This window comes from Orcinus orca, chromosome 6 (assembly GCF_937001465.1).
Source record: "Orcinus orca chromosome 6, mOrcOrc1.1, whole genome shotgun sequence".
Lineage (NCBI taxonomy): Eukaryota > Metazoa > Chordata > Mammalia > Artiodactyla > Delphinidae > Orcinus > Orcinus orca.
Window position 1 is genome coordinate 96,833,550 of NC_064564.1, and position 27,720 is coordinate 96,861,269.

Sequence of the window (27,720 nt, forward strand, 5' to 3'; positions counted from 1 at the left end):
TTGTCCTACAGGATCCCCAGCAAACTTGGTAGGAACTATCAAGAACTAACTGCTCTCATTTGCCCTGTTCTCAATGGATTTATTCCCATCACTCCATTCGCCGCACTTTCTCGAGGAGCAAGGCTAGCAATCTCGCTAAGAAATAACTTTCTGCAAACTGAATTCACCAACTATGTTTCTGAAAGAGCTTCACACATAAACACCAATTAAGACTGATCTGAAATTCAAATCATGAAAGGAACGTTTGCCTTTACAAAGCTGGCATTAAAAAAAATCTCAAGCTTAACCGTAAATGCAACAAGGCAGGTGCCAGTTTACTTAGGAAGGACTGTGGTAGGTTAGGGCAGAGGTGGGTAAACACGGCCCTCAGCCTAAATCCCACACTGTCTATTTTCATAAATAAGCTTTATGGGAACACAATCAGGCCCATTCACTTCTGTATCGCCTGTGGCTGCTTTCAAGCTACCATGGCAGAGTTGAGTAGCTGTGACAGAGACCACAAAGCTGAAAATATTGACTATCTGGCCCTTTACAGAAAGTTTACCGACCCCTAGGTTTAGAAAAAGATCCGTCACCACAAAAAGCAACCCTCCACCCCATCCCTGAAAAAAAAAAAAATCCCACAACCAAAAAAAAAAAAAAAAAAATCCCACAACCAAAAAAAAAAAAAAAAATCCCACAACCAAAAAAAAAAATAATCCCACAACAAAAGTCCCTGAGCCTTAGTCTTATTTTTAGTAAATGAATTCTCAGGACAGGAAAACGTTACTTCGAAATTTTAAGTAACATTTCAAACATAAAACCAAACCCAAAATATCTGAGGTTAGAGTGACTAAAACAAAACAAAACAAAAAACCCCACCCAGTTCATTTTTATTTCGTCAAGCATAACTTTAGTAAATCCAGACCCGTCACCGGCTTATTTTGCTTTGCAAGTTATTCATCTCTTCCGGGACAAGACAACTCTTTAACAGTTGTTTCTGACACAGAATTTCAATTCATAACTAAGTAGAAAAGGAGAGCTTGGGAAAGGACGGCTCTGTGAGCTCAGGTACTTACCTGATGTTTGGAGAGTGCGGGTGCCACCGAGGCTGGCTGGGGTGAAGATTGGGGTGATACTGAGGCTAGAAATAAAACACCAAACTCGATTATTAGATGCCCTTTGCTTTCAATGGTCTTCACCGGCTGTGAATGGAGAGGCTCTTACTGAACCCTGGCTGGGGGAGCGCACGTTTCCCAGGATATCACGTTTCCCCCATGACAAAGGCTGGGGGCTGCCCTCCAAGAAGAAAGCGGAAGGCATCTGCCTTGAAAGGGTGCCCTAGGGCGCCCAGGCAAGGCAATATTCATCTCTCCCAAGGGAACCCACGGAAGGGGCCAGAGAGACGGAGAGAATGACGGTAATTTATTCCTTAGAAACAATTTCTGTCGTTGCTGAAAATGACAACAACTGTGTGTAAACAGTTACATCTGCCAACAGACAAGGACTGAACAGAGGATGCCAAGGCAGCAGGACTCTGGGCGAACTCTTTCTCTCTTGTTAAAAAAAATTTTTCTAAAATGTGATCCAAAACAAAACACACCCCCCACACCCCCCACATCCCCGCCCGGCCCCGGAAACAAACAAACAAAACCCCAAACCATCCAGGGCACCATTATCCTGATAAAACAGAAGGAAAGAAGTAGTTTGCCCATTTTAACATGAGAAAATGGATCCAGACTGATGACTCACAAAACGGCCCGGGGTGAAGATATAAGGCTGGCCTGGGTGGGTGGCAGGCTGCCTGCCAGTCCACTTCTGGCCTGCAGAGGGCAGCGGTCCCAGACTGTGTCAGAAGCCCTGGGGCTCTTCAAGGCTAAATTTTCTATGGGGCAAATTAGGTTCTCCTGACATTTAAGTCACCACAGGCTTGCCACCATTATTCTTTTAATTATTTCTTCCCCTTCTTCTTCTTCCCTGCTGTTCTGGTTAAGAAGCAGAAGTCCATTCTCTATTATGAAAAATTCTCAGCAATTCTGTTCATTCCATTTTCATGGACCTGAGATGCCCTCACTGACTCTTCTGTATTCCAGTGGCCCCTCTCCTTCAAGGATGCCTGTCGGCAATTCCGCAGCCCCCAAAGGACATCCTACTGGAAAGAGGAACCTGGAGAAAACATTTCAGTGGCAGAATCTGAAAGCTGACTAGGGCTTTAGAATCTCCTGGAAATAGTCGCTTCATATTTCTCTCTCTTAGGGGATACAGAAACCCAGAGGTGATAGATGATTTGCCCAAAGCTGAACCGTTTCAGGCGTTTTGGCCATACAGCCAAGGCCCCAAAAGAGGCTCCACCAACTGGCTCTTGAACAAAAGAGAGTAATCTAGCATAGAAGTGGACCTTCTATTCTATATACCTTGTCTTCAAACACAACCAAATCAGATGCATTGGAGAGAGGTGGGCACCTTATCCATAGAGACTTGGAAGGAGGATATTCCAGAACCTTCCCTGGTCTCCTTTGGTAATTTATACACCCTCTAAAGCTGTCAAGGAGTATTTTTTAATGTTAACCCACATGGTTCTCAACCAGGACCGTTACATCTCCCTGGGGACAACTGGAAATGAGTATGTGCAGTTTTGCTAGTCACAATGACTGGAGGGTTACCTGTAACTCTTGGGCAGAGAAGAGGGAAGCTAAACCTCCTGTAACTCTAAGGACAGTCGCAAGCAATGAAGAACTGCCCCTCTCCAAATGCCAATAGTGCTCCCATCAAGGACACAGCAATCCGTCCTTTGCATTCGGTTAAGCTTGCTGAGCTCACAGTAACACCAAGGATGCAATACCACCTTCCTGGAAACCTTTCTCAGCGCTCAGATGCTTACCAGGCCACCTATCAGGATGTTCTCTTCCTGGTCAATTTACTCCCATCATGGCACCTCTAAAGGCTGGCAAGGAGCAGAGGGCCACTGGTTGCCAAAGATGTTAAGAGAAGAACAACATCCAGGTAACAGCTGTCATGGATTTGATTTCAACGAACAATCGCCTCGACGTTCCCTCTACCTGCGAGGCTGCTGGGGCAAGGGCAGCGCTGAGCTGGGAATGCTTTGCTTTGTTTATTTTATTTTATTTTCTCCCCTTCAAGCACTAATCACCCATCAACAACATTCTAGCCACTCACACCTGAAAGTCCGACCAAAAAAAAAAAAAAAAAAAAACTCTGACTAAGAAGATTCAAGAACCCAAAGGCAGCAGCAAGGAGATCAGGAAAGCTGGCCTTTCCCCTTCCAGGTGCAAAGCACTTTTTACACTCATTCCCTACAACTCGGAAGTCACGTCCAGGTTCTGCGCATTGGGAATAAGATTTCATGTACAGAAGACGATATCACAAAATTCTTCGGAAACATAATTTGGAGGTCTCATAAAGATAATGTACACTCTGCCCCCAACTAAGGAGTTAATATCTACAGTAATGAGACTGATTAGATCCAGAAAGAGACGGATTAGAATAAGGCTCCAAAGTGAACTAACTCATCATGGAGTAGTTTTATTGTGACATTCAAAACCAGACTGGCGAGAGGGCAGAGAAACTCAGGGGAGGAGTGTCCCTTGGACATTCACACCCACCCAGGACAAGAAAGCTGGCCACCATGTTAGGGGGTCATCAGACATGGGTGCTGCCTCTCAGCACACGATAACCCGGGAAGCCAGGGACACATCATTAGCTCAGGGCCCCCACCTGGCCACTCATCAGAACCACCTTAGAGAGGCACCGCAGCTTGCCAATACCCAGATCCCACCCCCCCTAGAGTTTCTGATTCAACCAGTCCAGGCTGAGGCCCAAGCACCAATTATTTTTTTAAAGCTTGCCAGATGGTTCTAACATGCAGCAGGGCTGAGAACCACTGGTGCTGGTGATTTCTAATCAAGGGGCTGAGAGAAGGCTTTGTGGAGGTGACAGCTTCCCAGCAGACAAGTGTGGGCCAAGGAACAGTGGGAAAAAATTATGGGGCAACAGTGATGTGATTCTCCCTAAAGATGCTACCAGAAAACTACTAGAGCTAATCAATGAATTTGGTAAAGTAGCAGGATACAAAATTAATGCACAGAAATCTCTTGCATTCCTATATACCTAATGATGAAAAATGTGGAACAGAAATTAAGGAAACACTCCCATTTACCACTGCAACAAAAAGAATAAAATATCTAGGAATAAACCTACTTAAGGAGACAAAAGACCTGTATGCAGAAAACTATAAGACACTGATGAAAGAAATTAAAGAGGATACAAATAGATGGAGAGATATACCATGTTCTTGGGTTGGAAGAATCAACATTGTGAAAATGACTATACTACCCAAAGCAATCTACAGATTCAGTGCAATCCCTATCAAACTACCAATGGCATTTTTCACAGAAGTAGAACAAAAATTTTCACAATTTGTATGGAAACACAAAAGACCCCGAATAGCCAAAGCAATCCTGAGAGAGAAAAATGGAGCTGGAGGAATCAGGCTCCCTGACTTCAGACTATACTACAAAGCTACAGTAATCAAGACAGTATGGTATTGGCACAAAAACAGAAATATAGATCAATGGAACAGGACAGAAAGCCCAGAGATAAACCCACGTACATATGGTCACCTTATTTTTGATAAAGGAGGCAAGAGTACACAGTGGAGAAAAGACAGCCTCTTCAATAAGTGGTGCTGGGAAAACTGGACAGCTACATGTAAAAGAATGAAAACTCCCTAACACCCTACACAAAAATAAAATCAAAATGGATTAAAGACCTAAATGTAAGGCCAGACACTATAAAACTCGTAGAGGAAAACATAGGCAGAACACTCTATGACATAAATCACAGCAAGATCCTTTTTGACCCACCTCCCAGAGAAATGGAAATAAAAACAAAAATAAACAAATGGGACCTAATGAAACTTCAAAGCTTTTGCACAGCAAAGGAAACCATAAACAAGACAAAAAGACAACCCTCAGAATAGGAGAAAATATTTGCAAATGAAGCAACTGACAAAGGATTAATCTCCAAAATATGCAAGCAGCTCATGCAGCTCAATATCAAAAAGAACAAACAACCCAATCCAAAAATAGGCAGAAGACCTAAATAGACATTTCTGCAAAGAAGATATACAGATTGCCAACAAACACAAGAAAGGATGCTCAACATCATTAATCATTAAAGAAATGCAAATCAAAACTACAATGAGGTATCACTTCACACCGGTCAGAATGGCCATCATCAAAAAATCTACAAACAATAAATGCTGGAGAGGGTGTGGAGAAAAGGGAACCCTCCTACACTGTTGGTGGGAATGTAAATTGATACAGCCACTATGGAGAATGGTATGGAGGTTCCTTAAAAAACTAAAAATAGAACTACCATATGACCTAGCAATCCCACTACTGGGCATACACTCTGAGAAAACCGTAATTCAAAAAGAATCATAGGGCTTCCCTGGTGGCGCAGTGGTTGGGAGTCCGCCTGCCGATGCAGGGGACATGGGTTCGTGCCCCGGTCCGGGAAGATCCCACATGCCGTGGAGCGGCTGGGCCCGTGAGCCATGGCCGCTGGGCCTGCACGTCCGGAGCCTGTGCTCAGCAATGGGAGAGGGCACAACAGTGAGAGGCCCACGTACCGCAAAAAAAAAAAAAAAAAAGAGTCATGTACCACAATGTTCACTGCAGCTCTATTTACAATAGCCAGGACATGGAAGCAACCTAAGTGTCCATCAACAGACGGATGGATAAAGAAGATGTGGCACATGTATACAATGGAATATTACTCAGCCATAGAAAGAAACAAAATTGAGTTATTTGTAGTGAGGTGGATGGACCTAGAGTCTGTCAGACAGAGTGAAGTAAGTCAGAAAGAGAAAAACAAATACCATATGCTAACACATATATATGGAATCTAAAAAAAATGGTCATGAAGAACCTAGGGGCAAGACGGGAATAAAGACACAGACCTACTAGAAAATGGACTTGAGGATACGGGGAGGGGGAAGGGTAAGCTGGGACAAACTGAGAGAGTGGCATGGACATATATACACTACCAAATGTAAAACAGATAGCTAGTGGGAAGCAGCCGCATAGCACAGGGAGATCAGCTCAGTGCTTTGTGACCACCTAGAGGGATGGGATAGGGAAGGTGGGAGGGACACGCAAGAGGGAGGGGATATGGGGATATATGTATACCTATAGCTGATTCACTTTGTTATACAGCAGAAACTAACACAACAATGTAAAGCAATTAAACTCCAATAAAGATGTTTTTAAAAAAATGATGTGATTCTCTAAGAACTGAACACATGATGTATGCTAAGGAGCAGGGACAATAAACGTAGAAAAGTTAAGCTGGACCCAGGTTACAGAAGGCTGCGAGCAGCCAGCGAGAGCTACCCACAGCAGGGGCTGGTGGGCAGGCAGGGGGGTCGGGCCTTGATGGTCATCCTGTGAAAGAGCAGAACACCAGCCATGGAAACCCACCTCCACTCCTTCTGCAGCCAACAGGCCTTAGCACAGTGCTTTACAAAGCAGGTTCTAGAAACCACTATTCCACTGATGGAAATGAACACACCACCAACAGAAGTGGTGGGGGAACCAGCTTTTCTTATGGTGGGAAGGTTGTCCAACAGTCAAATGATTTGCGGAAACACTGGATTTAAAAAAATAAAACATGTGTCTTCCTTGAAGGATTTTTCAGCACTTTTGGCATCCCAGTGGGCACCATAAGATCCAAGAAGGGAATGAAGGACGCAGCATTTCCCAAACATGTGACCAAGACATCCTTTTCCTGGGGGCACACCTCCAGGGACTCATGTTCCCTGGGCCTAGAACACACTTGGACAAAAAATGGCCTCACTTGAGTGCCCCCGAGAGGCTGTGTTTGACCACCCAGAAACTTAGAACATATATCCCTGCCGCTTGCCAGTGTACAAGGTTAAGAAAAACAGGCAGCTCGGATGACCAAGAGGAAGCAGGGGTCAGGGGAGAAGGCTCTCCTCTTACTGTTTTCTCAAAAAAACATGTACTGCTGTTATTTCTTCCAAACCTGATTATAAGTGCAATGACTGCTCAGTGTGGAAAATTTAGACACTTTAAGAAGTATGACATGAAAACCTTTAAAAGCAATAGCTCACCTGGTAATTATGGACTTCAGGATTTGTTTTAGAGCTAAAAAAAAGAAAAGAAAAATTGTAATGTAACAGATTGTAAAGCGGCATTATTACTGATTTATTTAACAGTTGTAAAGTAACCCTAGGTGCTAGCTACTCTGTTAGCAACTTTTACAAATACTATTTCTTTTTGGTTACTAGCAGCTTAAATGAACATATAACTGGGGAAACCAAACAGCAGCCCTCATTCATCACTTTAGAGTTCGCAAATAGAAACATGTAGGTAATATTCCAGACCCGTGCTTATAATGTTATATTTTGGTGGCAAAAAGGAGGTCCTTTCAGTTGGGCAAACTAAATAATTTTAGCTCCCATTCCAGGCCTGCCCTGGCATTGCTGGGTGGCCCATGGTACCGGGCAGCTCCAGTGATGCCCAGGGCTTTCTCCAGCTCAAGGGAGGGCCACCAGCCACTTCTGAGCATACACCACTGTGGGTCCCACCGCTCTCAACAATGCTGCCATGACGTGGCCACCATTCTGGAATGTTCATTCCACATAAGGCTCTGTACTGGGAACTTCACATCTGTTATTATTTAATCCACACAACAAGGCTATGAGGTCAATAAATGTTACCACCTCATTTTATAGATAAAGGAACGGTTGCCTAACAGAGAAGTTAGGATACTCGCTAGCTAGTCCATGGCTGCACCGTGACCGGAATTGACATTTGCAAAACCCCTAGGCCAGTATCCTTTCCGCCAAGCCACGCTGGCTCTCTGAGAACCTGCAGAAAGGTTCCAGGCTCCTCATGCATGATCCTATTTTGATGGAATCTGAAGTATAACTACTCTGGTCAAAAGTATGGGTGGAGACGGTTGGTGCAAAACACAATTTATTTAATATGCAAGCTCGGCATCTGCCAGAAAGACCACAGACCAACCCAGCACCATCATCGGGCTCAGCAGCTAGGGTGGCGTGTTCAAAACCAAGGTTTACTGCTCCTCCAGAAATGAGAGGAAAACATTTCATGGTTATGAGCCTTGCTTAGGGTCTAAATAACCCTGTGTTCCAGTTTTCATAGAGGGCCAGTGCACAGAGCCAGGTTCTGGGCCAGATTCACCCCCGGCTGCATTTCACCAGGAGGGCGAAGTGTTCTGCAAGGTGCTATTTTCCTGGCATCACCTCTGCGCCCAGAGCACAGTTTCGTCCCCGGCTCCCATAGAAACCCTCCCCACCCCCAGGACCCCACAGGCTATGAAGAGCAACTGAACAGCTGTGAACAGTGGTTATTAGCTCATTTGTTCCTAAAGGGTATATTTACTGGGTGGTTTTTTGTGGGTGTGGTGGAGGTTTGTTGTTTTAGTTTATTTTGGTTCTCAATATATATAATCTCTCCTAGATGCTAAGAGGAAAATGTAATTTTATTAGGGGAAAACAAACAAGCAAAACAATCACTTCCTTAGAGAGCAAAGGAAAGAAACGTTAACTCACAAGCCCCTGAGAATTAAAAACAAGACATGCTGACAGGCATACTTTCAGCAACCCAGATGGAAGAGCCAGACATCTGACGCCCAGCGAATGGCACTGCAAGCAGCGTCTGCCATCAGAGGGCCAGGCTGAGCTTCCAGCCGTGATACAACGGCCAGCTACGTTCTCCAGAACCTCGGGGTCCTTGGAGGTGTCTTGGGGCTGCCTGTGGGATGCGGGGGGTGGGTGAGCAGCAGGCGGCAGCCCTGCCGTCCCTGCTCGGTGTCACCCAGAGCAGTCCCGCTTTGGTCTGTTCTCTGTACTGGGCTTCCATGGCAGGTTTCTCCTAGTGGGCCAAAATTAAAAGCTACAAAATTTCGAAAAACACTTGATCTAGCCCAACCTCTTTGTTTTCAGATGAGAAAAAGGCCGCCCCAGAGCTGAGTTAAGAGAAATGCCAGGGCTGGGCGGGAGGCCTCCTGATGCCTCACCACTAACCCACTCCTCCACACGCCTCACTCTACCAACTGCCCAGGGCGTACAGCGCACCAAGACAGGCTGACCTCAAACACCACCCTCCCCGGTAGCCTGAGACCTGTGCCTGGGATGACCAGAGACTAACCAGATGGGGCTACCAGTGGCTGCAGCTTGGACACAAGGGCCGAAACAATTACATAGTCTGGGATTCTCTAGCATGACAGCTGTCCACTGAGGTCGAAACTCACATAAGAAAACAACTGTTTCAGGGAGAGAAAGAGAAGTACACACCAGGTGGGACAGTGTCCTCTTGGGCAGCACATGAGACTCACCTGGGAGCTTTAAAACCACAGATGCCCAGGTCCTCACCTGGAGACTGATTCGATTAGCCTGGGGTGTGGCCTGGCTGAGGGTTTCAAAGCTCAACAGGTGATTCCAATGTCCAGGAAAGATCAAGGCCACCTGTGCTGGAGAAGGGGGTGGCCAACCACGCCCCATGGGCCGAACCTGGCCCACCTGCTTTTGTGAGTAAAGTTTAATCAGAACACGCCAGGAGGCGTTCATTTACATACTGTCTATGCTGCTTTCATGCTCCGGGGGCAGAGTGGAATGGTCCTGAGAGAGACAGCAGAGCCTGCGATGTCTAAAATATTTACGACCAGGCACTTCACAGAAAAAGTTTGTTGACACCGGTGCTAGAGTTTCAGTCTTGTGACAAGTTCTCTTCCTACAGGAATTTCACTGGGTGTTGATAAAGGTCTTCTACGTTGTATGACATGAAACCCGCACGTCACTGAGCGGATCCAGTTTTTGTTCTCGGGGAGCTTTTGCTCAAGAGCACGGCCTTTCTTTCCCATCACTGCCTGCAGTGCCGTTAGCACACTGTGCCACACACATTCCTATCACCTTTATCACCCACTGTTACAATACACAAAGCACAAAGCCACTCAAACAAAGCATCTGTGTTTTCCAAAAAAACAAACTGTCTTGGAACATTCTACTGTGTACTTATTGAAAGCCAGGCGGACGGTATAGCCAGGCAGCAGAAAAAGGGGGTGGAGAGGAAACCATCAGGTGCTTCACTCTGTGATTTAACTGTATTAAGGAAAAAGTCAACATTGCAAACAAATACAGTAATTCGAGAGCAGAGCCATACCCGGACTCTGGGGGCGCTTACCAGAACTGAGCTGCTATCATCGGGTTGCTTGCTTTAAGGGAAAAACAGAAAAGTATGACACCTTAGAGAGCTTTACCACTTTTTACCATTTTTACCACTTGTTACCAATGCTCAGGGAAGAGGTTCCTGTGATCTCAGAGCAGTCCCAACCCCAGGAGGCAGAATCTTCATCTTGGCTACCTCTCCTTTCTGGAGGAAAAGTAAATCACCTCCCGCTGTGCCCCACCCTCCAATTCACTCAGAACATGGTCACTGAGCTAGTTCCCAGGGCCAGGAGTCCTAGGAGGCAGAGACAGACAGTCCCTGCTCTCAAGGAGCTCACAGTCTTGACACAGACAGAGACAGAGGCGTGAAAGATCGAAGACAGGCTGAAATACAAGCAGTAACCTGTGCAGGGGAGCTCGGGGCAGACACCTCCGACTGGGTTCGGGGTGTGAGTCTGCGGAAGGGGCCATGGACAGAGGTAGAGCTTGTGTACCTAGACACCGTTTCGTTTTTTGAAAAATGGAGCATGGAAAATCATTAATGGTTTCACAAAGATGCTGGAACTCTGGCTGGAGAAAATGTCAGTAAAATAAAGGAGGGAAAGAGGATGAAGACCAGGAAGGGAAGTGGAGGAGAAGCACGGAACCTGGAGTCTGGAAGAGCTCTAAGGTCACCTCGGGGCATCAAGCACCCTCCCCTAGGCAGAAGCCATACCGCGGCGCCTTTCCCTTGGCGCCTGTACACCTCCAAGGACTGGGCGCTCACTCTGTCAAGAGGGGGCACTATCTTTGGACGGCCCCACCAGCAAGTTCTTCCTTCGACTGGGGTGTTTCTGGGCAACTTTGACCCAAATGGCTACGTGCACAAGCATAATAATGCTCACCAGGGAGGTGAACACAGCCCTTGGGACAGGGAGCTTTCTCATCCCCCCACACCCCGGCCCCGCCCCATCACTCATCACTCCCAGTTCCTGCAACCAATCACCCTTCACGGACCTGTCACCCTCCCTGGACCCAGCCCCACCCTCTCAACCTCTGGTCTTTCTTGAAAGTGAGGCCACATTCCTTGGGCTCTGGGCAATTTTTTCCCCACGAAAGCAGCCAAGAATGGCTTTGGAGAGTTTCTGGCTGCCACGCTATTGTACCGTTGGTTCAAAAAGGAAGGAAACAGTGGGGAACACAAGGTTAAAGATTCTAGATGGGAAAGCACAGGTGCCAGGTCCCACAAAGGCCCACTAAGTCCTGAGTTATACAAGAAAAACATATGAAATGGCCAGTGCAATGATATATGGGAGGGAACAAGAGTGGGGTGGGGAGGTGCAGAGGTCCTGCTATAAAAGAACAAGATAGTCCTGAATGGAGGAGCAATCAAGTGTGGACAAAGGAGAGCTAGGAGATGGGATCTGGAGGCCGAGTTTAAACAGAAACGAGCCCGGCTTGCTCATCTGCTGACTGAACCGGTAACTGGGTACCAGGCCTCATGCAGGTGTGAGGCCACAGTAGTAAATGACAGACGAAGCTCGGGGAGCTCGGGAAAGGGGTGGGGTGGGGAGGGCAAGCATCCTGGGGCCTGGCTAAATTCAAGGACACGGTGTGCTTGGATTGACTCTGGGCCCCGAGTCCAGTCTTTAATTAGTTCTGGTTCTGCTCTTAAGTGGTCAGAATTCTGGTTAGCTCAAGACTGATGTCCCCAGTTGAAACTGGAAGATGGAGGGGAGAAGGGACTGTTCTTCCCTTCGAGACATGTCATCATCTTCCACGGGCAAGAAACATGTTTACCTATGATATCCCTAAGGTCCCAGGCCCAACAGAAGCAAAGAGGTACAAGAAAAGAAATATGGAAAAGGGGGAGAAGGAAATGAACACATCCAATGGGAAAGACTAAAGACAGCTGGATGGTGAGAGTAGCCTGATTCCCACCAAGAGAAGCCCACTGGGGTTTTGTCAAAAGCTTCAGAATGACAGAGAACAGCAGACAGTTCCTTCACAAACTGCTTCACCAAACTCCTTGGGGCTTATTAACCAACTTAACCGTGATGTAAAATTCCAAGACAGAACGAAAAGCACACCACCTTTGAATGTCGAATGTCTCCGCGACGGATAGCGTTTACTAGGCTTCCTCTCGAAGGTGCTGGTTCTCCGTAACCTGGCGCCATGTGTAGCCTGGTATTCCGTCCGGCCACTGGAAAGCAAACATTTCACTGCATGCTACCAATATCAGAATGTCAGTACATTATACGTATTTGGAAGTGAACTTTTATTTCCAAGAGCTCCAATGTAAATTTCAACTTATCTCAAACTCGCTTGGCAAAGACACACACTAAATTTAGCCTTCCGCTTGAAAATAAAATCACTGTTGCCAAATCCAGGCTGTATTATATTTCCGCCAAAGGACAAAACCTGCAATTTAGGTACCAGCCACTTGACTGCACAAAGCAAGCAGGTCTGAGTACTTGGAATATTTGACTAAGAACACTGATTCACACATAAAATACCTTTCCTAAAACGTATTAGGTAGGCATTTAACTCTTTTAAAAGGCTGTTATCAATGACCACTTAACTAAACCTTGGCTTTCCCTGCTATGCCAAGAAAAACACTGCTGCTTTCACCAAGGCTCTCCATCAACCCAACGTCCAGCTACAGCTTCCAGGAGGCAATGCTGTCTTTGTCTGATCTATCACTGCCTCATTCCAGCCACCCTCAGCTTATGATTTATCACATGGAAGGAGCCACTTGCTACCTGCTTTGACTGCCTCCAAGGGGCAAACTCATCTCCAAACTCCCTTCCTTCTCACCCTGGGCTGGACCAAGTCCCACGGGAAACCCTGCCTGGGCAACCTCAACAGTGCGGTCCTGCTCACTTGGAGCACAGCAGACGTCAGCACACCGTGCAACGTCTCTGCCAGGCTTCGCAGTTATGACATCTTCCTTCCGTCCTTCCTTCGCAGGACCCATGAGTCGATTCTCTCTCAGAAAGGACTTGGTCCCCCCCCACTCCCCTCTGCAGCATTTAAAAATACATTCAAACCAAGCGATTCTTTAAACACAAGTGCACAGACATTTCCGTGCACAGCAGAAAAATGTGAAATGAACAAATCGTTTGGCATCTTAAACAGAGTTCAAGGACGTGCCATGTGTGAGAAGAGGTTATGAAACCACGTGAAGTTTTAGATCTTGTAACAGCAATTCTCAGATCTGTAAACACGCCTCAGGAATCGACCCTGGGAGTGCATTTAAAATGCACATGCCCAGGCCTTATTCATACAGCCACACGTGAGCCCCCATAGATTCTGATTACAAAGGCCTGAGATGTAGGTCCTAAATCCTCATTTTAAAAAAACACCCAGGGAGTTCTCGTGCACTTTGAGAGACATGGTCTTAGAAACGTAAGTAGAAATATATCGGAATAAACCTCTCTTTCTTCAGGGTCTTTTCAGATTCAAATATTCCTGAGCCCAGCCTGGGTCACTCACACACACAGTGACATCCGCTCTCATTCTTAATTGTCACCAAATTTCTTGATGTTGGCGTGTGACAGGCGATAGAGTAGTGGTTGAAATATAAGACATAAGACCCAGACAGCCTGGGGTTGAATCTCAGCTCTACCACTGACTGGCTGTGACTTTGGACAGATTATATACCCGCCCCCGGACCTAGTTCCCTTATTTGTACAATGGGTATAATCTGAGGGCCCATCTCATTAAGGCCATGGGGAGGATTACGAGTTGGTACATGAAAAGCCCTAGGGCAGTGTGGTCAACAGAGCTTTCCAAAACGACGCTCACGTTCTACATCGGCACGGCCCAATGTGGCAGCCACCCATCTCACTTGTACCGGGCACCTGAAGCGTGGTTAGTCAGACCAAGGAGCCACATTTTTAAATGTACTGAACATGAATTAATTTAGATAGCCACATGTAGCTCGCACCTACTGTATGAGACAGCACAGTTCCAGCTAAATGTCAGCTGTTAATAATTTTGTGATTATTAGCTTCATCTTATCCGTGAGGATGCGGAGGCTAGAAGAGCTCCGGCGACTCCCCGAAAGGTCAGATGCTAAGAAAGAAGCAGGGGCAGGACGTCCAACCCAAGCCTCCAGATGCAGGTCCACTGCTCCTTTCACCAAAACATCACGGCTCCCCTCCTTCAAGACACGTGACCGTGTTGTAAAGACGGTGCCTACCTGAACCTGAAGCGAGAGCCCAGTCTGATAAAGTCCGATCTGTTGGACTTGCTGTTTCCCGGCGTCCGCAGCCGGAAGAAGGCATGGTGCTCCACGGCGCACTTCCACAGATGCTTGCAGGTCCGGGCGCTGTCCAGGCGGAACACGAACGTGTGCTCCTGTTCCCGGCCCTCGGAGGTGAAGCACGGGGGTCCCGGTGAGCAGGGATTTGTAACACTGACTCAGGATGACTCACAGCAAGTCGGAGGGACGGAGGCAAGGCTTACCTGGTCATCGTCCTCCACCACCACCAGCGTCAATTTGCTCTTTTTAAAATCCATTTTGGTAATTTTGGGCCTGGCCAGAGAGAAAGCATTTTCAAAGCACAGTCTGCAGCAGCGCTGTCTACCCATCACACCGCCGTTTCCTTTCTACCGTTTAAGCTCAGATTTGCTCAAGGAATCACTCATTCACGTTAAGTGTGATTATCCAGAAGCGCCACTGCCATTTGTCAGACACCCACAAATGCAAGAGTACGTGTGTTTTAAAAATGAATCTGGGTGTTGCAAATATCCCTCGATAATCACCCATCACATATAATTCCACCACAAAATAGGAAAAGACATTTTTAATATAGGACAAAACTAAATTACCAAAAGAATAAGCCTATTTTGTTAGCTCCTTCAAAGATTAAAATGCCTGTCGGGGTCAGTCCAAGAGAATATTCACAGCCATCTCTTCCCTACAAATAAACGAAGGCACAGTCGGTAGAGGGTTCTAACAGGTCGTCACAGAGCAGAATGCAAAACAGTTTCCTCACCGCGTTACTTAGTTTGCACATTGTTTACACGTTTTTCAGTCACCGGGAAAACCAATTACTTAAACGCACACGGTTCTTACCCTGACAACGTGCATGTCTACCCCATACATTTCCAGCCACTTCGCTTTATTCAGATAGGAGAGTTCCGCCTGGGCAGGGCTCTTTCCCCTTAGAAAAACCAACGAGACACATGTGAATGTGAACTGCAACGCGTACACCCACACAAGCCTGAAGGGCACGGCCACATGAAGGGGTGCTTGGGGCAATTAAAGGGATGAGGGCTACCGATTTACATCAACATGACACGACCTCCAAGAACAGACTGTTCACTGAGCGGAAAGAGGACAGAACAGGGCTTCTAATAGGAATGCTTAGGGAGACGCCTCTGTGTGTGTAGATTCGTGCATGCGTGCGCGAAGGAGAAAGGCTGGAAGGATACACAGCTGGCTGCTCAAGGCGGCTTCGTGCAGGAGGGAGCGTGGGTGGGGTGTGACAGGGACTGGGGCGAGACTCTACGCCCACCCGCCCGTTTCTACGTTGTTGTTTCAATGGGATACGAGAATGTGCTACTGTCACCTTCCACCTGCAAAGGAGCCAGAATGGCTGCGGGACCACGGGAAACCATGCTCGGTTTCTGAGTCAAGAGTGACTGGACACAGGCAGCGTTTGGGGAAGATGGGCCGGGCGGGAGGAGAGGCGGTGGCCCTGTTATCCAGGCATAAAACTGCTAGACTAGGGTGACTAAGGGAGGAAAGAGGACAAAGCAAGAGAGAAGTGGCAGGGCTGGATTTAGCTGTGGTGACCACGTGTCCTGAAATACAACTCTGTACAACACATGGTCTCAAACATGAGTGTCCCTGTAAGGAACCCCAGGACACATTTCTAAAGGGTTTGCCCTAGCAGTCCAGGCCACGGACAGAGCCCCAGGTGTGTGGGACCGGGTGGGTCAAGGCAGCACCCCTCTGCCTTGGTTAGGAGGCCGGGATGGCCATGGTGTCCCTGGCTATGCGACGAGCAAGTCGGGACCAGGCCCTGTACTTCAGAGGAAGAAACAGGAGTGTGGCTTGGTTTTTACTGTACATCTCTGGAAAGAGAGATGTCCTGTGGGCCTTTCAAAAACTGGACTGAAGCACGGGAGGGAAAGAAGTGAAGAGCTGGAGCTGCGATTTTATAGTCATCAACAGAGCCACTCTGCCGTGAGATAAGAGAGTCTGACAAATGCTTACAAACGACCAAATGCATACATCAGAATGTTAGATGGTAGCATCAAGGTACCTGCACTCTTTCCATCTCTGGAAGATATCAAATTCCATCGCTTCTGTCTGATTTGGAATGAACCGAAACTCAGACACAAGCTCTGGTGTATGTTCTGGAAGCTCGCACTCCCCAAGCTCGGCTGCAGGTTTCATAAAAGGGAGAAAACAGGAGACAGTGAATGCTTTTGGTTATTGCAGCACCAGGTCCAAAGGCACTTTGCCTGACTGTAAACAGCACAGGTACCCCCTCCTGTATAACCAACTCCCCGCTTTCAGGAGGACTTAACTCCCACTCGGTCCCCACATGTACGTTCAGAGTTCCCATGAATCACTCCAATGCGCTCCCCACTGGGCCATACACCATCATCTCAGTTATGACTGTCCCTCTCCCGACTATTTCTCTGGCCCAGGGAGGCCCTGATTACATTTCCCCCACAAAATGGTAGTGCCTGAATTTGCAATAAAAGGCAACTGCAGGCAATGGGGACCCACCCAGAAACATCCATGTAACAAGGCTCTCGTTAAGGGTAGGTCTGAACAGCACTCCAGAGTCTGCAGTGCTGGAGAGGACCAATCAAGAATTCGGTACAGGCAGAAATCAGGGAGAAAAAATCAGGCAGGAGGGAGAAGGAAGGAGTGAGGAGTGAGGGAGGAGGGGGTGAGAAGGCCCCAGGAGCAACTGCGGCAACTCAGGCAGAAGCTGGGAGGGAGCCGGCTGTGCAGAAAGGAGCAGCGGCCACGCGGGCGATCCCAGCAAAAAGCCCGAAGCCGCCGCTTGGTCCTGGCTCTTGCCCAGTGCCCCTGGGAATGCAGGGCCCGAGGACACAGGGGGCCCATTCCTCCAGGACATGAATGAGAAAGCTCACTCTCTCCACTCGCCCCACCCTGGCAGTGCAGGAGGCAGACCTCAGAAGGAAAAGGAATCCTCCAGGGGTTCCTCTATACCTTGTTTGCTATGAACTCTAATTACCTCTGATACCTTGCTGCACAAAGTGTGGTCCGCAGACCAGCAGCGTGGGCCCGCTCACCATGCACAATCGCAGGCCCCACCCTGGATCTGCTGGAGCAAACCCACCACGTCCCCAGGAGGGTGGTGCACACGTTACTTTGAAAAGCACTGGTTTTCGAATGCGCCAGAATTGCCTGGAGGGCTCGTTCGAACACACGTTGCTGGCCCCCATCCCCGGAGGTTCTAAATCCATAGGTCTGGAATAAGGCCTGAAAACTTGCATTTCTAACAAGTTCCCAGGGGATGCTGACGCAGCCGATGCAGTATGTTCCCAGGGAACACACTCTGAGAATCACTGCTTAACACAACATCCCACCGACCAGCCAGCAAATGACCAAACACCCCCAGTGACAGCAACTCACTATGGACCCAGCAGCCCTTTCCAGTGGCTTCTGAGCCCCAATCCCAGAGCCCACCTTTCAGGAAAGGGACTCCAGTTGGCTCGCAGGAGAAGAGGTTAAAATGTTCCTGTCCACACAGAGGAAGCGGCAATACCATACTCGGAGGGGTGGTGGGAGGACTGCGGGAGACGGTGTCTGACACAGGGTGGGGACCTAGTGACTGTCCCCTCACCTGACTGCAGCCCCTCATCTGCAGCTCTCAACTGGACGGCACCCCTAATACCACCAGGTGGTCTGGGTCAGGATGTGCAGCTGCTTGGTGTCTTGGGCAAAGTCACAGATGAAGATGGTGACATAATTGCCCAGAAAAGGTGAGGGCTGGGCTCCCAAGGCTGGGGGCCACGACTGACCTCTGACCAAGATGTCACCCTGAAGCTAGGGACCTAGCAAAGCTAGAAGGGCAGTCTGGGAAGAGATCTCCTTGATGTGAACCACACTGCACCCATGGGCCAAAGTGAGCCCTGTGTTTACTGGTGTGTCTGCACAAGACTGGATTAACTGTGCATCTGACATCATCAAGCACAGGAGGGAGAAGCCAATGACGAGGTTCCCCCGAGACCAGGCAAAGGGGACACTTTGCTGCCTGCCTTCCAAGAACCTGCCAGCAAGAGGACACTTTGCTCAGTCTTTGAACTCTGCAGCCAGAGTCCCAGCTGTGAAGGGTGTGGGGCGTGGTGGAAACAGCTCAGAGGCAGGAGAGTTTGACTACCAACTTGAACATATACTACCTGTGTGACCTGGGCAAGTCACTTCACTGTCCTGGGTCTCTGATGCCTTATCCACAAAAGGGAAACTGACAAAGATGAAACAAGATCATGGACACACAACAAATGACTATCCCATTCTTCTCCTCCCTTCTTCTTCTTTGTGCCTGAAATAATTTCCAAAGCAACCATAAAATTAGTTCTCAAAGAGCAGAGCCTCCAAGCAGGGCCACTGCATCACAACTCATGAGGCATCAATTCAAGGACAACTGCAGCAAGACACGTATTCAAGGCTCAAGCACGGGAAGAAGTACACAAGCTTTCACTGTGCAAACCCACAGAGGCTCTTAGCGATCATAGTCCAAGGCAAACCGGCTTCTTTGCGGCTGAACTAGAAGCATTTACTGATGGGCTGGGGGGAGGAGGGGATATGGAGAGACAATGTGACAAAAACTTCCCCATTTCTGTGTCCACATCTTCAGTTTGTCTTTGTACCTGACATAATGACTGCATCTTAAATTACACTAATGTTGTGGTTCCAACTCAGACAGGTAATTTCTCCAAGAAGGGTTCAAATGACAGCTGGTATTCTTGTCTGCCTCGGTGGCAGGGCAAGGCAAATGGTTCTCCTAGAGCTGGGTGATGCCTTCACCACTTGGGGGCAGGCAGGGTGGTGACATCTGTGTCTCATCGTCGTCTAATCATTTAGGACGTGTGCCAATGGCCTTAGGAAGAACCTCTCAGGTGGACTGACGGCCCCAGGTCTGACATGGATGCTTTCATCCCATTAACTGCACCCTGCCATCTACTGCTGGGCCACCAAGCCTGACAGTATGACCTCCTGGCAGCTCAGAAACTCTAGGGTGGACGCAACTTGGCAAGCTGGTGAAATACAGATTGGTCAAAGTGGACAGTCCATTTCCAAGTTCCCCAAAGCCATAAGGACCATAAGGACCACTGTATCAGGAAAATATGGATGTGAAGCACTTAGCATTGTATTTAGCACAGACGGTTACCTCCAACACAAGTACCTTCAGACCACATGGGCAGACTGCCCTTCAGCCAAAGTCCATTGGCGGGGGGGGGGGGGGGCTCTTCAATTTCATTCTGCACTTACTGAGCACCTATTATATGCCAAGCCCCCACTAGATAATAAGCACTAAAGTGGTAGATGGACCTAGAGTCTGTCATACACAGTGAAGTAAGTCAGAAAGAGAAAAACAAATCCAGCATGCTAACGCATATATATGGAATCTAAAAAAAAAAAAAAATGGTTCTGAAGAACCTAGGGGCAGGACAGGAATAAAGATGCAGACGTAGAGAATGGACTTGAGGACATGGGGCGGGGTTGGGGGTGGAAGGGTAAGCTGGGACGAAGTGAAAGAATAGCATGGACATATACACACTACCAAATGTAAAATAGATAGCTAGTGGGAAGCAGCTGCATCGCACAGGGAGATCAGCTCGGTGCTCTGTGACCACCTAGAGGGGTGGGATAGGGAGGGTGGGAGGGAGACGCAAGAGGGAGGGGATATGGGGATATACGTATACATATAGCTGATTCACTTTGTTATACAGCAGCAACTAACAAAACAACGTAAAGCAATTATACTCCAATAAAGATGTAAATATATATATATATAAATGAAAAAATATATATAAATAAAAAAAAATAAATAAATAAAATAAATGAAAAAATATATATATATATAAATGAAACAAAGTCAGTAAAGGTGACTAAGGAATGGAAGTATCAGGGAATGGGAGTAACCTGGTCACTAAAAACCTTCTTTATAAGTACAAACATGACAGAAAGAATATATGTACTAAAATTACCAAGTAGAAAATCATACAAAAAAATTTGTGTATGAGTCTGATCAGAACTACATTTTTAAAACTCAAACTCATAGATAGAAACTCTGCTCGTCTGTGGGTAGGACCGTAGGTTACTTTCTTCCTTCTACTTGTCTGACTGCTGTCCTGATATTCTATAATAAGCCTGTACTGATTTTATAATTTGAAAAGACTTAGATCAACTTTTAAAACTTGGTAAGTACAAAAGTCAGAAGCCAAGTCTTACTATGGCACTCAAAAATAGTTAGTAGTTATAAATGAATAATACATCATAATTCATTATCCCATAGAAGCCCTGATAAACGAGTCCGCAATATATGTCTATCCGACGCGCTGATGAAATTCCTTATATGCAGTTACACATTAGTATCCTTTTAATTAGTGCTGGCAACTTGAACAAGTGTTTCTTGCGCATGTTAAACTAAAAATCCACCAGTGCATCAGACAGATGGAACAGTCAACGTTGAGACGCAGGCAACCCTCTTACCGTCCAATTCCCACCCACATGCTGATGACTCTCCCCTGTCAGTGCTTCCAGCCTGACCTGTCTGGTGGAGCCAGATCTCTACAGACTCAAGAAGCTCCCAGAGGCCCCACTGGCCCCTCTCGGCCAAGAGACCCTACACAGATGTCCCCCCACTGGAGCCCAACTCTTCTTCTAACCATTCACTGTCACCATCTCCCATCCTTGGTAGCAGCCTACGAGTCATCTCTGTCTCCTCTCTCAACATGAGCCTAATGACCAGGTCCTTCTCCTTGTACCGCTGATGCTACTTTGGGGTGTGTGTTTAACCCCCAGCCTTAGTTTCGTTTTGTTACAGCTACACCTCCTCACTTCACCCCCAGCCCCAGTCTTGGTCTTGCCCCCATCCCTTCTCCCCATCACAGTCACTGTGGCCTTTCTAAAATGCACGTCTGACCAGGCCTGCCTCCCGCTCAAGAGCCTTCGAAGACGCCGTGTTGACAGCATAAAGTTCATGCACTTTAAATGGGGTCGAGGTCACCCGCCGCTCCAGGTTTTTGAACTTGGCCCTCTGACACCAATCAACTGCTAGTGCCTCTCCACACTTTTCTACTTTGTGCCTTGGTTCCTCTGTTCATCTCCATCTACCCTTCCCCCGACAGGCCTCCACCTTCCAAGCCTCCTGCAGGGCTCTCTTCCTGAAGGAACCACGGTGTACTCTGTACGTACACACGGAGTATGTGATCCGGCCACGAGCCCCTCATGGGACTGAAAGCTACTTGGGGACGGAGACCAAACCAGAGCACTGTGCCTGGTACACAGGAGACCCTCATTTGTTGAAATGAAAAGCAACAACTTTAAAATGCTAATTACCACTGAGGAATAATGTACCTTGTAGGCAGAGAGCGGCTAACTCCACAGCTGTTTCATATGGGCATTTCAACCTTGGAAGGGAAAAAAAAGAAGAGAAATTAACTGTAAATACGAACTTTAATATTCATAACTATACAAAATGTCAGTAACATCATTTCTCAGGAGGTAGTGATATTCAGATAATGATTTTTGTTCTCGGTGGTTTCTATTTTTGCTGTCTACATTAAAAACTGCAAACAAGCTGACTTACACTCCCTGTTTCCCAAAGTCAGCTCTCATCATATGGTGAAATAACCCCATCTAGGTATAGCTCCTCTCACCTCTAAGTAGAGTGGGCAATTTTACTGAATCTGGCAAGAACTGGGAAGTTTGGGAAACTGAATGAAAAGCCTTCCCTTTGCCTTATTATTTTTAAACTTACTTTATCTTGGTCTAGTACACGCATCTTTTGAAGCTGCCTTCACTCTTTCTTGAAACGAGGTCATAGTGTTACAAATAAACAGAAACTATATCTAAGATGGCCAGGACAGCTGGATACACTCAAGCAATCGAATAACTGAGGCACCGCCACAGAGGTGTATTACTACAAATCCAGTGATCTCATTCATATTTACTATTACAAATTTAGTTAGAAAAATAATAATGACACACATTGGCCTAGCACTTCATAGTTTTCAAAGCCTTTTCATATATGTACATTATCCAATTTGGTCAATGCATCAAGTGTGTCAACCCCCTAGGATGGGGGTTGCCTGTGCTCCCCATTCCCACCTCAGAAATGAGGAACTGAGTGTTCAAGTGTCCTGGCCACAGACGGCCAGCTGGTAGAGGCAACGCTGGGGCCGCCAGAACACCATTCTGCTAGGAATGCAGTAAACCAGGCTGACGTGCACGTAAACTGCAAAGTACTGTACAAACGCGAGGCATCGCCATTAATGTTTTTCCAGACCAAAGACAATCACCAGTTAAGAGGCTCTTAGTATGAGAAGCACAGTATGGAGAGAGAGAGAGAGAAATACACACACAATCAAAGATCCGTATTGCATGGCTGAATAAGGCAAATGTATACACTGTACAATCTACTTGTTCTATAGTGTACATTCCACTAGGATTCTCATAGCACATGTTCTACAGAGAGCTTCCAAATTCGGAAATCACATTTTGAATCTCCTTCAGATTATATTCAAAATCAAAATGTATTCCTGTCAGTAATAGCAGGTATTGCTTTTTAGATTCAGTATATCTTAGTTTTTCATGTAACGGAAAATAGTCAATATGGCTGGTGAAACTATGACACAACTGTAAAAGTTATGACTGCTGAAATTTCATATCCTTAAAATACATACTGCCTGTGAAACCAACCATTTCAGTGCCAGTGGTTCTTGTGCTCAACAATCGTTGTATAGCCAGAGGCCTAGTGTTTAAAGACCGTTTTTAAGAGAGGAAAAGGAAATGAGATGAGATGTCTAAACCTCTTTCTACTAGAATCAGAACATAACCTCTTTACATGACTTAAATGCAGATGGTGATGAGTGAGACTTTTGGATGGTCCAAAAACTTGTCAGTGTATACATACTAATAACGTATCTTGCTTACAAATACGACAAAAGCCGTTATGAATGGGGCAGTGATGTGATCAGGGAGAGAATTATTCCCAGATACACATCACTTAAGATATTAAATGCTCTTGGAAATGCTTCAAGCCATATAGTAATCACGTGAAATAAGATGATGATGACTGTGATCCAAGTATTAGACTCACTTTACAATGCCTGGTGTACTTTTTTTGAATTTTGAAAAGGGAACAAGCGTAAAGAGTTAAAAAAAAACACACACGGTGAACTATTTAGAAAATATACTATGATCTATCCTGAGTTAAGAGTTAGAACAAAAACATACTTACTTTCCTGAAAGAATGTCATGCCTGAGTTGTAAAACAAACAGGTACCTGACAAACATATACAAAAGTCAAAAGAGGGTAACTCTTCCCCAGCCGCTTCCAGTCCCCAACTTCCCATCACAAATCCCACCCCACACACAGCCCGGAATTCTGCATTGTAAAAAGGGAGTCCAAATCAAATGAGAACTTGGGTGGAAGCATCTCCTCCTGTCTCCAGGAAGGCAGCCCAGAATCTAGCTAGGAAGGTGAGTGCATGGAGGAATTCGCAAGATACTTGGAGGATGGAACATGGAGCACTGCACAGTCCAATGACACCTCCACACACCCTTGGGGCTCCAGGAGAGAGAGAGAGACACACACACACATGCACACGCACGCAGGGCTCACACGCAGCATGCAACGTGTCCAATCCAACAGGCAGGGTAGAGCCACTGCATTGGGCCCTCAGCCTGCCCACCAGCAGATTCCAGAAAGGCTGCAGCTGATTGTATCAAAAAATTTACAGCTGACTGTAGTTAGCAACCACTGGAGGCTTTTTTTCTGATGCAGTTTAACTGCAGACTCTGCCTTTGAAAAAACAAAGTACACGTGTGCATGCGCACGCGCGCGCACACACACACACACACACACACACACACACACACACACACACACACACACACACGAAACAAAAGTCCTGGAATTGGATGGCAGCTGGTCACAGGGGTAACGGAAAATGGGGAGGAAGGCAGCAAATAACACAAGTGCAGTTCACTGAAGTAAAAGATTAAGTAAGTGTTCTTTTTACCAGGAAGACGTGGGCATCAGAACCACTTACAGTGCTTTGTAAAAACCAAAGCTGCCCACGCTCCACTCCATACCTACAGAATGAGAAGCTTACACACAAGAGTGGTCCCCAGGAATCTGATTTGTTCAAAAGCCTCCCAGGTGTTTCTGATTCACAAACCCTGGTTAAGAATCACTGGCTCTGATGACAGCTAGAAGCAGCACACTTCATAAAGGCTCTAAAGAGAAACACTAGGATAATGTAATTTGTTTGAACTTTGAAAACAATGCACACGGTCACTCTCTGTGGAATGGATATAGGACAATGTGGGTGACGCAGACATGTGGGTGGTGGTGAAGGTTCTAGTACATTCCAGAATGTTACTACTTCTGAGAAGTGCTCAACCACCATTAAACTGAGTACTCACATCAAGGAGGACACAACGCTGACGTGGCCAGAACTTCCAATTCCTATAGGAAAACCTAACCACAGAAACCCCCAGGCCGCTCCCATGGGGGGCATGGCGATAAAGTCGGTCTTTAAAGTATTACTTAGGGGGTCACCTCCAAGCCAGCGGCCACCACCATGGATCACCCAGAAGCTTACATGTCACCACAACTGTCCATCACAGACAATGACAAGGAGATTCTGGGGACATCAAAAGCAGCAGAAGGCTGAGTAGAGAATCTCACTGATAGAAGGGTGGCTGGAGGGAAAGTCCACACGTAAAATGTTCTTTAAGCCTCTTTTGCTTTGACGCTATTTCTGAAGTCTAAGAGACAGGCAAGGGCAGGCGCACTATAAAATAAATTCGGTGGGGCGGAAAGATACCGTGACGGAATTCTAACAACTTTGATATTATAACCATCAAGGGAATATTTTGCAGTTGCTTAAAAAAATAAGGTGGCAATTTTGGAGGCAGAGATGCTCTTCTAATATCTGCCTTCTCTTTTTGTATCTGAGACAAAATTAAAGTGCCGTAGACCAACTAGCCAATCTACCCAAGGTCCAACAAAATAGGAACGTGACAAGAAAATAAATTTTAAAATTCTGATTCACTATGAAAAAGGTCCAGTCAAGCAAAGTGTGGATTTTCAACAGAATACAGAGATAAGCACACACAAAGTGCTAATAACAGCTGCTCGGAATATAAAGACAGCAGATGAAAGAGGCGGCAAACCCACAGTTTAGAAGACCCGTGGATTGTAAGTAAGGCAGGTGCTACGGGGTGTGGGTGGGTAGGAGGATCTTGTTTTGCATCTTGTCCTACCTTGTAAACTCTTCACGAAGGTTGTTCGGTTCTGAAGAATAATATTTAACTCGAAAGTGCAAAGCATAAGCAGGTCCAACTAAGCATTTGGAGATGGAAGGTTGAAGATGTTTTTCCCCAATTTTGAAGATCACAGAATGGACAAAAGGAAAAACATGTTAAATCTATTAACATATCCACCACGGACTCTGGGAGGTAACAACGGAACATACAAAGCTAGTAAGTTCTTTCCAATACTAGTTTGGAAAACTAAAATGGACTTCGGTTTTGACAAAAGATAGTTTAGCTAGTAATCTCATTCTGGAAAAAAAACCTCACCATCTAGATGAATTACTAAGAGCTAACCTTTTACTTTCACCCCTGATTGCCAAGATACTCCAAAGTGATACTAACTTTTAACAAAATACTAAGTGGGCTAAAGGAAAGTGACACATAAACAGTCAAGTGTTCTGTAATCTAAAAATACTACGGTAGGGCTTCCCTGGTGGCGCAGTGGTTGAGAGTCCGCGTGCCGATGCAGGGGACACGGGTTCGTGCCCCGGTCCGGGAAGATCCCACATGCCGCAGAGCGGCTGGGCCCGTGAGCCATGGCCGCTGAGCCTGCGCGTCGGGAGCCTGTGCTCCGCAACGGGAGAGGCCACAACAGTGAGAGGCCCGCGTACCACACACAAAAAAAAAACCTACGGTAAAAAAACCTTAAAAGTATTAAATTAAAAAAAATTACTCATACATAAACCACACTGAAGAAATCTGGTTACCACAACTATAAAATCAGAGAGCTGGACCAGACTGTCAAAGATCCTTCCTGCTCTCCCATTCTCTGAATCTACTTCATAACTCACGAGAAAATGAATGTCACAGGTATAAAGTCATGTTTCTGAACAGCATATTTATCAGTCCTCATTGGGAGAAGTGTCTGATTTCAAATGAGGGCTTCGTCTGTTTTTTAACATCTACTAAAAACTCTTATTCAAATTTTAAACTCTAATATTTAGCCAGCCTTAGGAAATTAAAATTCATCCTTAAAATTGAATCCATTTGAAAATGCTCCCAAGTTCTAATGAAAATGTAATACCTCAAAACATTGGCAAAGGAGTTTACTCTCTGATAAAAGAAGGTAGTAAACTAAATTCTGCTTACTTACTTTTCATCTGCTTTTTTATGGGTTTGGAATGATCCAGCCAGTGCTGAAAGAAAGAAAAAAAGTTTTTCTTAGGAATAGTTCATCAGTAAGATTACACAGTCCCTTGGAGTTACTCTGCCCTACAACTCTTAGTAATTAAAACCAGGGATTGTACCAGATCACGAGCTCTTAGGCTGGGGATCTGCAAACAGCTTGGAATGGTATAAAAATACCCGTGCTACATGAAAAGATGCTCAACATCACTAATTATGAGACAAATACAAATCAAAACCACAACAAGCTATCACCTCACATGGGTCAGAATGGGCATCAACAAAAAGTCTACAAATAATAAATGCTGGAGAGGATAAGGGAAAAGTGAACCCTCATACACTGCTGGTGGGAATGTAAATTGGAGCAGCCACTATGGAGAACAATACGGAGGTCCCTTAAAAAATGAAAAATAGAACCATTTGATCCAGCAATTCTACTCCTGGGTATATATCCAAAAAAACTGAAAACATTAAGTCGAAAAGATACACACACCTCGATGTTCATAGCAGCACTATTTATAATAGCCAAGCCAAGTGCCCATCAGCAGATGACTGGTTTAAGAAGATATGTGTGTGTGCGTGTGTATGTGTGTGTGTGTATAACAGACTATTATTCAGCCATAAAAAAGAATGAAATATTGCCATTTGCAGCAGCACGGATGGACCTAGAGATTATCATACTAAGTGAAGTAAGTCACAGAAAGACAAATATTACATGATATCACTTATATGTGGACTCTAAAAAATAATACAAATGAATCTATATACAAAATGGAAACAGACTCACAGAAATAGAAAACAAACTTATGGTTACCAAAGGGGGAAGGGGAGAGGGATAAATTAGGAGTTT

General features: G+C 46.1%; 1 protein-coding gene across 3 annotated transcripts in view; it reads right to left on the reverse strand.

The window, feature by feature from the left end:
* EPB41L4B (erythrocyte membrane protein band 4.1 like 4B) overlaps positions 1–27,720 on the reverse strand; it is a 145,095-nt gene that overhangs the window by 65,243 nt on the left and 52,132 nt on the right. For all 3 annotated transcript variants that reach the window (XM_004269360.4, XM_033427470.2, XM_004269361.3), the window contains exons 3-15: positions 26,839–26,881; positions 25,695–25,773; positions 23,662–23,706; positions 21,777–21,829; positions 16,474–16,594; positions 15,279–15,366; positions 15,032–15,120; positions 14,666–14,735; positions 14,400–14,569; positions 12,289–12,398; positions 10,233–10,263; positions 7,136–7,169; positions 1,059–1,123 (exon numbers count right to left, since the gene is read on the reverse strand). In XM_004269360.4, the coding sequence (XP_004269408.1) occupies positions 1,059–1,123; positions 7,136–7,169; positions 10,233–10,263; positions 12,289–12,398; positions 14,400–14,569; positions 14,666–14,735; positions 15,032–15,120; positions 15,279–15,366; positions 16,474–16,594; positions 21,777–21,829; positions 23,662–23,706; positions 25,695–25,773; positions 26,839–26,881 (998 nt within the window). The remainder of the gene's footprint in view (positions 1–1,058; positions 1,124–7,135; positions 7,170–10,232; positions 10,264–12,288; positions 12,399–14,399; positions 14,570–14,665; positions 14,736–15,031; positions 15,121–15,278; positions 15,367–16,473; positions 16,595–21,776; positions 21,830–23,661; positions 23,707–25,694; positions 25,774–26,838; positions 26,882–27,720) is intronic.